General features: G+C 34.1%; 1 protein-coding gene across 1 annotated transcript; it reads right to left on the minus strand.

Annotated features, from left to right (window-relative positions):
* Positions 1-1,780: 1,780 nt before the first annotated feature.
* On the minus strand, positions 1,781-10,078 carry bora (aurora kinase A activator-like protein bora). Its single transcript, XM_077429304.1, has 8 exons — positions 9,918-10,078; positions 9,208-9,366; positions 4,402-4,505; positions 4,220-4,305; positions 4,016-4,138; positions 3,714-3,932; positions 3,282-3,642; positions 1,781-2,684 (listed from the first exon to the last, which is right to left on the minus strand). The coding sequence occupies exons 1-8, from the start codon at positions 10,076-10,078 to the stop codon at positions 1,855-1,857; spliced, it is 2,043 nt and encodes a 680-aa protein (XP_077285430.1). The 3' UTR covers positions 1,781-1,854.
* Positions 10,079-12,479: the final 2,401 nt, after the last annotated feature.

Here is a 12,479-nt window from a genome sequence, read left to right on the forward strand (position 1 = left end):
GGACCGAGCTATGCTGCTGGTTAAATTTTTTTTAAATTTTAATTATTATAAAGTTTTTTATGATTGTGTTAAATGCTGTATTATTTTTTATACTTTTCTTTTTTTTAATTTTTTTGCTTTTGTTTTTTGTTGTATGTATTAATTTATTTTAATTTTTGTTTTCTCCCTCTCTTATTTTATTATGTAGGCCATTGTGGAGCATTAGGTTCTTCCTGTAATGCCATAATGGTCAAAAAAACGTTAAATAAATAAATAAATATTTTAATACATCTTCGAATTTAAAAGACGGGCATGGAGACGAGTGTGAAAATAGACTATGTTGTCTTTGAAACGGTTTCATTGTGTGGTCGGTGACGAACATGAAATTCAAAGTCCATTCGTACTTAGAGATGGTCACAGGTCAACCGGATACAAAATGTGTGGAAACATATTATGATGTCTGGATGAAAATCAGCATAACATATGTAAACAATCAATTAAAAAATATGCAAAATTTGATGAAAACAATATAAACAAAAAAAAAATATTGGAATAATAATATATACAATTTTATTGATTGATTTAAATTTACACAATGTATCAGTCTACAATCAAGATATACATATAAATGACAGTCGTCGGCTTTATTATTATACAATATCTGCCGTAGAGACTAATGTCGCTTAACTAATCGGTGGTAAAGTCATCCTTCAGTTTGTGACGAAATTGAGTTTAGAGATCACAATCGCATAAAAAATAAAGTAATAATAATCTATATAAAAATAGTAGTCTTTTACAATTAAATCTTTCTTTTGTGGTATATAATATAACGTTGACGCTTATATCACAGCAAAAAGAAGTACATAGTAGATAACATTGCATCGTTTCTTGACTCCGATATGTAAATGCACATCGCTTCATTGGGAAAAGCTGATTTAGAATTTCCCCACTAGACAACTTTTCCTAACCTACATTCAGCAAATTCAAATAAGATAACATTGATTTGCACGATAGAAGTTTTTTAAATACAATTCAATTGTTTTGAAAAATGTATAAATAATTTCGTACTAATTGCACGACATCAAAATTTCCATATATTAAAAATAATAATAATAAAACAAAAATGAACACAATAAAGTCATCTCAAACGTCACAGCATTCAAACAAATATCATAATAATATATTATACATATGTATGCTTTTAATTTAAGTTCGCATTTCAATTGATTGTATTGAAGAAAAAAAAACAAGTGAATATACATAAAATATATTATATGAAAAACAATAATTTACCTTTTGAAATTTTATATAATATAATATCTCTAATCAAAATTCTAAATTAATTCGGTATGATTTTTTTCGATGTCTATACATACTTTTATACTATTCATTATTTTTATATACCCAAATACACACACACCCCAATAAAGTAATTTTTTTATCTATTTGTATTTAAAATGGCTAAAAAAATAGACTATTATATAATATTTAATGGTAATATCACATATGTATATACCAAAAACATCTTTAAGTTTAAGTCTTTTTAAATAGGCAAAAAAATCCTTAAAATTATAAAAAAAATTGCATTATATGAAATTAAAATTATGAATTTCATATTGAATTTTGCCTTTAGCAGTCTTCCTATTAAGTTTAATATTGAACATTCTTAATACTATAAGCGAAAAATTTTCCAGTCCTTATATATTATATAATAATAATCAATTAAATTTTAATATTTATTCCATATGTATCAAAAATATGATATGATAATTAAAAAAATAATCAATTGACGTATGTATATGTAAAAGTGAAAACAGTCTAAATGCGACAAAGTAATATATAATATAATACAAGCGTAAGATAATAATATTGATATTATTTCGCACACTGTTTCTTAGACGGAGTCGAAGAGAATTTAATCAAAGATAACATATCATCGGCGAATGTCTCCGACACCGACATGGAGCTCTGAGCTCGCGTGCCGCATTCTAAAAATTTATTAAAATCGTCGAAATTGACTAATTCTTTGTGATCCTCCAAGTATTCGGCGATCGGAGTATACTTTTGTGAGAACGTTTTGATGGCATCGTGGCTGGCGGCCGGATGCACGAAATCCGAAGACGTCTCGTCGTGAAAACCGCTGTCGAAGCGTCTCCAACCCGACGAGTCTCCGCTGTTCTGAAGCGATTTGGTCACGTCGACGGTAGAATTACAGTTGGACGTGTGACAGACGGTCACATCGATCGAGCTCGTGAACTTTCCCAGCTGCATCGGCCTGTCAGCGAAGCCGCTGTCCGTCCGGCGAAAAGTCCTCTCCGAATCGGCGATCTTGGCGTCGTCGTTTCTATTGAATTTTGGACATTTTTCTGCATCCACGTTGTAGCTGGTATCGAACGACATTTGCATGGGACTGTTCCAGGTTTTCGTGATGGGAGATCGGTTGTTCACCGTCAGGTCTTTGGCACGCAGGTTTTTCGTCGGAGTCAGGTATTGGTACACTTCGGCAAATTTGTCACAGCTGTCGTAGTTTATAATCTCTTCGCTGCATAGCTGATGTTTGGATGTGCATATCAAGGCAGGTTTGTATATCGGGTTCAGAGCAGATGGTGTTATTTCGGTGAATTTCGGCAAGTCCGTCTCCACAAATTCCATGTCAAGGTTGTTCGAAGCTTGGGCCAGCAAATGTAGCGATTCTGTTGAATTTCCTGAAATGTTTTTTATCATACCATTAGTTTATAAATAATAAAATAATATGTATGTATATAAGAAAAGTTCAATTATTAAATAAATACGAGAAGGCGAGGAAAACTGCATATTATGGAATAATTACTTACTTAATATCTCACAAAAACATAAGACATCAACACTAAACAAAATATTTACTTCATATAAATAAGTATTTCCAATTAACTAGTAATTTATTTCATTACAATGTATTAACGTATTTTAGATTGTGGCTTGGCATTTAGATTGTGAGCATTACATTTTAACAACAATGAAGATGAAACTAGTTTTGGAAAAATACAATCATTAATGGACATCTTTCTTTTACTTTATATTGTTGCGGTAATTATCTAGGGTTTGTTTGGATTAGCTACAATTTTTATACCTGCTTTCTATTGATTTCTAAATAATTCTAGTTGGAAATGTTGGCGAAATTTTCAGCGTGGCGAGCTTTCAACAGAAAAGACGCCAGCACCAAAGGGTTAACAAACTAAAGATATGTAATTATGAGAATATACTCCAACTAGTTATATGCTTTATACTCTTCATTGCTCTCGACAGATACGCGAAATACTCACCTAAGGCAGAATGTCCGCGTAGAGATTGGTCTCTGCTGAAGTGCATAGACACGTCACTGCTTATATCCATATGACTATCATACTTGGCCGATGATACGCTACGCTTGAAATCGCTCAATGACGTCTCGGAACGCGAGCGTTGGTTGAACTTGAGACAGTTTTTACCGATGTGGTGAAAATCGTCGTGGAATTTGCTCTTGAACAATTTGGTTTCGGAAGTTTCAAACGCGTCAGGACTAGAATCGACATAATTAGAAAGGCGCGACTTTTCCGGAGTCGACTGCGAAAACAGAGACGCGTCCGAGTCGTGATGAGAATTATTCTTCTGAGACATTTCTAAAGAAATCTTTGAACCACACACCTTCAAAGAAAAAAAATTAATTAAAAAGAAATCATTATAAATACATATGTATGTATCGAATTAATATATACTTTATCTGATTTATTCATTCTGATTGGCGAAAGCGATGGTGATTTCAAATGTTGCGATATTTCGCCAGGTCGACAGCTTCTAAAATCGACTTCCAAAACTGGACTGATTGATTTGTGTCCCGATGAAATGGACGCCGATTCTAGATTCATGTCTAAATGACATGAAATGGATGATTCCGATGAATTCAACGTTCGTTTCACACCCCGTGTAACGCACGCCTGTTAAACAAAACTACAATAGTTACTTTGATCTTCGATATATATGCATGTAAGAGTGCGGAAATAAAATCTTTATGGTTTACATTCACATATGCAGCACATAGGGATTTGTTATCTTCGTTGTCGGAAGTCTCCTCTTCTTCGAAGCACAGTTTCCGTCTGAGCGATGCATTAGCCGACATATCCGCATCGTACATACTTTGGTCCTGAAACGAATCAATAGAAATGATGATTTTTTGATACATTCCTTTTAGCATCAGTGCAGAGAAATATAAATATGTATATACTTTTTTGAATGTATAAAATGGCTTCAATACATCTTCCATTTCTGGCGGTAAAATTGATGGAAACGTTAAACCAGTTTGAGTCCATACTAAAAATTCAAATGTTTAATAATAAAAATGCTCTTTTTAACAATTGATTATGAGTTACATATAATAAAATACAATACCATTGCACTTATTATTACTATCAGGCGTTGATATGAGATCTTTGACTTCTTTCGATAATAACCCAGGCCGTTTTGTCGCTCCATCGATAGGACTCGGTACTATCATCTTTTGAGAGAAAAATCTGAAAATTCAAATAGAATATTATGTAGAGCAGCATTTCTCAACCTTTTTTGGACCGTGGCCCCCTTTTGCGTTTAATACTTTTCTGTGTCTCCCCCATATTTTCTCAAAAAAAAAGGTATTAAATATATTATAGATTATATCAACTTTATTTTATAATTAAAAATTTGAACATACAAACGTAATATATTTTTTTAAACATAATAAATCGTGTGGCGAACAAAATAAGCCTAAGCCTACATGAGAAGAAATACTGTTCGGCTGCCTTCCTAGACATTAGCCAAGTTTTCAACAAGGTCTGGCACACTCGGTTGCAATACAAACTCAAAAAGAGTCTGCCATACAATATATATATATAATACTGAAGTCATACCTGAAAGAAAGATACTTTCAAGTAAAATATCAGGATGCTGAATCAACAGTATGCGCAATCAAATCCGGAGTGCCCCAAGGTAGTGTACTAGGCCCTTTTTTGTATCTTATATATACAGCAGATCTACCAATAACGAACAGAGTGACCACTGCGACCTTTGCTGACGACACAGTAGTGATGGCCTCACACGAAGACCCGGAAATCGCCTCATCCTACTTGCAAGAAAACCTCAACCGAATCCAAAAGTGGTTGCAGATATGGAGAGTGCGGGCAAATGAACAAAAGTCTGTCCATGTAACCTTCACAATGAGGAGGAAGACTTGTCCTCCAATAAAGTTGAACAACGCAGTGATCCCACAGGCAGAGGAGGCAAGATACCTAGGCGTGTACCTGGACCGCAGGTTGACATGGAGGAAGCACATCTGGACAAAAAGGAAGCAACTAAGCTTCAAGTTCCGGAAACACTACTGGCTAATTGGAAGGAATTCAAAACTGACCACGGAGAACAAACTCTTGGTTTATAAGGCCATCCTCATACCAATATGGATGTACGGGATACAGCTATGGGGGTCAGCGAGCAAAACGAACGTCGAAATAATCCAAAGGTTCCAGAACAAAATCCTGAGAATTACACTGGACGCCCCCTGGTTTGTCCCGAACGACATAATCCACCGAGATACAAGGATGACAACGGTCATTGAAGAGCCAAGTTCTGCGGTCTCAAAATATAAAGAAAGGAACCACCCCAACAGTCTGGCCAGGGAGTTATTAGATAACAAGCCAATAAGAATAAGACTCAAGAGAGGTGATCCCTCGGACCAGTAACAGAGAGTGAATTGCCAATGGGCATTTCACCCACAAGCTAGGGAATAAGAAAGGAAAGAAGAAATGCGCCGAATGTCACGAGGAGGACAGAAAGCTGCATGTAAATTGGAAGAAAAAAAAAAAATAATAAATTGAAAGTAATAAATTAACTTCGGCCAAATAATCCGTGGCCCCAAATATCGCCTTCTACAAACAATCATAGAGGGGCGAATAGAAGGCAAACGGTGGCTTGGGAGAAAGAAACTCTCTTGGCTCCGGAACATCAGGTCAAGGATGGGACTCGGACTCGAAAAATTGTTTCGGCTTGCCCATGATAGGGAGGAATTCACACGGGCCATAAATTATGTCTGTCCACGGTAGACGCCTATGTCCGAATACGGATTCGGCATTACAAGAAGCATAAATTGAAATATAATTTTATTTAGTGTGATCCTTGTGCCTGATGTAAACTAGCGAGTTTATTTATATCTGGCTCAAATGATGTTACCGATATACGGAGATCGCTTCTTTTTACAACATCAAGACAGTTACGAGCTTGTGAGAGGAGATGCATAACTCGACTAAATCCAGATTCGACGAGATAAGCTGTAGGAAATGCAGTGAAATATAAACTTGCACTGTGCCAAAGCTGTGGAAATATGCTCGCAATTTCAGTGCTGATCCAAAAATAATCTTTACTTTAGTTTATTCATATTACTTTGCAGATCTATCAGACTTTCTTGCAATTCGATATCAATATCAATTGCATTCACACTAAATGGATCAATCACCCAATCTGGAATATTTAGATTTATAATATCATCAAATCTAACTTGCATATCCTCATGAAGCTACTCCTGAGGATATGCTCTTGAAGTATCCTCATGAATTCAAATGTTCAATATATATGTAAAGATCGGTTCGGTGATTACTGGTCACAAATTACTCGTCACAAAGTCACTAAAATCTCTATAACGGAACATCTGGCAGCCGAAAAGTCCATCATACTAACGATAACTATCATAGTAACGAGAACTTGAGTGCTAAATATTGTGTATTCGCGATTTTCATGGCAAAAATTGTCTTTGTGACCACCCCAATGTGACGAATAGTCCAATTACCGTAAAGATCATCGTCTTGTATTTCATTAGAAATAGTATCCAATGATGGAAATTGTATTAACTCGTGTCGGCCAATATTGATTTCGAAAAGATTGAGCTTTCCAATAAAAGCAATAATTACATTTATACACGTTATGAGATTACAACCTTTTCAAACAAATAAAATTCCTCAAATATATCTCATTTTGCAACAACCATCTCTATTCCCCAAAATGGTTGTCACTCATAAAGGACACAATATTGTTCCAAAGTACATATAACAACACGATTAAGACAATTACCCTTCGATAACCAACGAACTTCTATGTGTAATAGAAGGCGCTCAAAATCCTTCTCGTTGTCCTCACATATTTGTCGAAAAAGCCGATCTCCCAGTGGACTTGATTTAATGAAATTGTTTGTATTATAATAATATATTAGATTAACCGTTTGCCCGCGGCCGTCTCCTATGGAAGCTTTGGGCGACAAGTTTGTAGCGCGGCTGTCTTCCATAGAATTTCTGAACTTTGCACGGGATTTTGAGGCTTATATGCGCCTATTTCAACTGTTTTAAGGTTCAAAATTGGTTGAATATATTACTGAGTTGAATGCCATCTATTCAATTTGCTTAACCCGTTGGGTACTCACGACGCGCCTGTCGTGTTCAGAAAATTTCCGTAGCCGCGCGCGACTCACCAAGCGCGTTTTGTCCCTTTCCAACAGAAAGGTTCAAAAAAAAAAAATACGCACTTGCTGTAGTAACGCGAGAAGCATTCAATTTTTTCGCCTAAAGGTCTCTATACACTCTCTATATTAAATTTTATATAAGCTTAGTAAATATTACTCTTAGTAAATGTAAGTGAATATACTAAAATGTCTAATGGGTGATCCAAATATGATGCTATCACTTTATATGTAAAAATGCCAATTTTTTTTTCGATTTACCTGCTTACGATTTACCTGGTGAGTCGATTCTTGGAAAACATCATGTAATACCTTTAAGCAATTGTGGACTTTTAAGCACGGGAACTAAATTGGGAAAAACCACAAGTTCCTTTTTTATGGGATATCATATGAAAAGTACATTCAGTCTTAGCTCAACTGTCGTTTGAGACTTCACGACTTGACTTACGTATCTACTTGATTTTCCGCTACTTATTTACAACCTGGACCGTCTTAGAGAGTGCGGATTCATCAAAAAATTGGGCATACATCTATTTCAGACAATGTTATTAAATTCTTATTACATGTATAATATACACAATACCAAGAAAATGTCTTTGTACGATTTTAGGCTGCAAATAATAGAAAAATTAGTAGGGCCTCCCCCCAAAACAAAATCTTCATCGCCATCATCTTCCCAGTTTTTGTGACAAAGACCAGCAGGGAAAAACGAAAAGAAGACGGTGCCACTATTGCTGGAGGGAACGAAAGGAGAGAAAATCCACTCTCTTTTATTGTATGGAATGTACAAACCAGCCGGGTTTGTGTCTAGACCCGTGCTTTAGATCTCATCATGACGAAAATTTTAATTATATATAAGTTTTTTATCATCATTTTATGCAATTTTTATTTAAATATATTTGTTAAAACATAAATTAAAGTGTTTTATTATTTTTAAATATCGTAATATTATTTGATATTTCTACGAACAAAAAATTACGAAAATAATGAATAAATATAGGTACTGTATAGCGTGCTTTATGCAAGATGCAGGTAGACGCGCCTTCCAAGAACTGTCTAGACCTCCACACTGTCAAAACATTTGTGAGACAGAGCTATTTTATAAAATATCAGCATAGCATGGATTCTAGCTCAGCATTGAAAGTGTTAAAATGAATATATATCAGTCAAAAATTAGTTTTTTATGGAAACATACTGAAACCTCGTTTATATGACGTCACGTCTTCATACAATTATGAAGAATGATTATTCGACAATTAATCCAAAACTACGAGATATATTATGTATTTCATTGTTTAAAGTAATACTTTGTGTTAATTAACATATCTGGTTACTTGAGTAAATATTAAAATCTGTATTTAAGGTCGAGAACTCGATTGCCAAATTCGCGAAAAAGGTACAGGGCTTGTTCGCTATATTTATTGCTGTGGGCAAAGGGTTGAGAGACCTTATTTAAAACATATTTGGCACATATTTTTTGCCAACCATTGAAGCAGCCCCATCGAAATGCAAACGTATATTCAGTTTGATGACAAATAAAACATTTAAGTTCTCCTTTCATTATTATTAAAATATATAAAAAAAAATAAAAATTAAAACCCCAAAAGTAGAATATCGGTTTGTGCCCCCTTGAAAGGGTCTGGGCCTCCCAAGAGGGCCATGTGGACCCACGTAGAGCACAAAATTAAAATGAGATAAATCATCAAAAGGAAATATGAAAGATTTAATGTTTGAATTAATACTTGTCTATAGCTGCCGTTGCCTTCTTCTCTAGAACGGGATCAGGCGAAGGTTGAAACTGACTATTGCAAGCTACGATATCGGCAGGTTTCAGAATGGACACTTGCTCTATATCCCACGTGAATGTGCCTGAAGATTCTTTAATCTTGAACATACTGGGGCTGAAAAATATATTCAAACAACAATTGAGTAAATCTTATTAATTCAATATAACTAAAATTTGCTAAAATGTGGCTGGAAACTGTTACTAAGGAATTGTTTTTGAGACGACGAAAAATATTTGATATACTAAAAATTCAGTTTGGCTGTGTAGGTACATCATATATATTTTATAAAATAAAAATTGATATAAAAACACCAAATAATTTTCATATCGTTCAACTATTGATCAACAAAAACGGATGTGAACTCACAATGAAGCATTATCATTAAAAAAATAAAGTAAAAATAATATTGCATATATAATAATATTTGACCATTTTTTGTCTATAATATGTAATTAGAGAAAAAAATAGATGGCGCTGCATCGATTAATCAAACAAAAGAATAATGAGTGAAATTTAAAACAACTGTTAATTGAGAATTTGAACAGTAAGCACTGAGCACTGATAAGCAGCGTGCGTAATATCGAAATGCGGAAAGTTTATATGCGATGAATATGATGGAAGGATGGTTTAGGTTTAGGTTTCGGTTCGAATGCGTATTCGAATACCTGCACATATGTGAGCTGAGGCTGTCGACGAGGGTTCTTTCGAAGGGGTTTTTGATTTTGTAGAGGGATCGGGGCGGAGTGCAGTTGTAGGCGGGGGCGGCGGGGGCGGCAGGGGCGGCAGGGGCTGGGGGCGCCCCCTGCTTCACTCTCGTTTGCGACATGTCGTCCACGGCTCGACGGCTCGACGTTCAATTCAAATTCAACGGCTGTGCCCGTGCGCGGTCGAGGCGCGACCCAAATGCGGGCATGTCGCGCGACGGTCGTTACGTCAACCAATTTCGTTTTATCGAATATTATATTGAATTAGCGCTTTCGGATATCAAAGCAGTCGTTTTGTATATATTTTATCAATGTGTAAACAATAAAACAAAATTATATGATTAAAACCAATAAAATTTATAAATTTTTCGCTGTCACCCTTAACAGGTTTTTAAGGAAAATTCACCATCAGTTACTTTAAACAGATTGTGCATTGCTTGCTAGTCGTCCAGATGAAACTATTACTGCACTTTGATATATAGGTACATATACCGATACGTAAAAAAGGTATAAATTATTAATTTGGAAAGTTATTTTGCTGTAAGTAAATAATATGAATATATGAAGGGGGGCCTTAAAATATTTTGCGGGGGGCACCAGGAATTTACGCTACGCAACTGGTTATATAGCGTCTTTTTTTACATTTTTAAGTTGACCGGATGTGGTATCCTCCTTTATAGGATTCCCCTTTTTTATTTCTTAAGCCGTTCAATGGATTAAGCTTAAGCTTTTGTCGATACATACATATGTACGTACATATATATAATAGTTATGGTAAATTTTATATATTAATATTAATATTAAAAAATTTTTCTTTTTCTAGTACTTTTACTCTGATTTACTAGGTTTTCAATTTTTTTTTCTCTGCAACCGTTCACTGCATCGAATTGAAATTTAATATCAATACCATAAAGTTTTTAGAAAATCTTGGCTGTGTTGTGGATGAAAAAAGATTATGGAGCATCGCCTTATAAAAAAATAGTTTTTCTATTAATTTTGCGCTCTGATCTCATTACTTAATAAGTTTTAATTATTAAACATAGAAATTTACTTATTTTTCACTTTTCCCTATTCATCATTTTTGCGTATTATGTATCATTGGATTCAACTGATTCTTACAAAAGCGATGGATTGAGTCTGCTATACCATATTTTTAAAATTTTCAGCAAATTGAAATATCTAATTCACAAATATTTTTCTAATACCTAAATATATTTCTCAACAATGTAATAATTTATGAAAACCTTAATATTTTTAAAAACAAACTACATGTCTTTCTTAAAATTAAAGGGTTTTCATAATTCCTCTTTTCCTATATCTTAAGTTCTTTCTATATTTTCGTTTTTTCTTAGTTATCATTTTACTGTTCTATTTTTTTTATCTCATTAATTATTGTATGTTGTATTTTTTTTTATTTCATTAATTATTTTTCTTGTTTAATTTTATTTTATATACGAACTTTCGGAAAAATAAACGTTACACATCTGTTTTTGAGACAAAATAGAGTAAAGGAGACCTTTCTAACGATTCGCTCCATATGATGAACAATTTCTAAAAATTTTACCCAAGGCATACCACTTAAAAACCAAAATATACTTGCTGCGAAATATTTTTTTTTTTTTCAAGGCACGTAGCAGCGATTATTTTATTGGTTACTAAGCTACCCAAAAGTAACATAAGAAATAAACGTAGCATTCATAGATCCATAGTATCTCATTAATCATTAAATTCATAATATTTTCTAAATTCACACTATTCCTAAATTTAGGGGGGGCGATTGCGCCCCCCCAAGCCCCCGCAAATGACGTCTCTGAAAAAATTGCACGTGTTTAATGCACGTGCAGATTAACAGTGGGAATACCATCGTTGACTAAATCTTCTTGCAGTTGTATTTTCGGTTCCGTTAATTCTACGAAGGGAAGTCATAAACAAACGACCATTTCAGTTGTAAATAAATTGAGGTGGACGTTTCTAAAAATTCGCTCCACAGGTTGAACAATTTCTAAGAATTTTACCCAAAGATTACCATTTAACAAAACAAAATATAACGTTTTTTCCAAAACTAAAGGGTGGCAACTACCCAAATGACGTCCCTGTTCCAATGGTTTTGAAACTTTGCCATTTTGCGCGGTTTGGTCAACGATAGATATTCAAATCAATTCCGCCAATGCGATGGTGAAAAATAATCGCAATAGACACGTTTAAGAAATACTACAATTTTGACCATCCTGTTTATACTTGATTTATTAGGTTTGTTCGTTGTGCTGATTAATTCTTCTTTGTCTACATATTGTCAGGAATGACACTCTTCAATGTCATTACAATATTTAAACTAAATTTTGTTTGTAGTTGTTTACTTTTTGCGGTATACAATTATTTCAATTATTCAAATTAAATTATAAATTATTTTGGTATTTCAATTTTAAAATAAAGTATACATGTATATAAAATAACTATGTATTTACGATCGTAACATAGCTCACGAAAACCATTCTTGACGAAAACCAACCGTTACAAGAGACA

The sequence above is a fragment of the Arctopsyche grandis genome, chromosome 1, assembly GCF_051622035.1.
Source record: "Arctopsyche grandis isolate Sample6627 chromosome 1, ASM5162203v2, whole genome shotgun sequence".
NCBI lineage: Eukaryota > Metazoa > Arthropoda > Insecta > Trichoptera > Hydropsychidae > Arctopsyche > Arctopsyche grandis.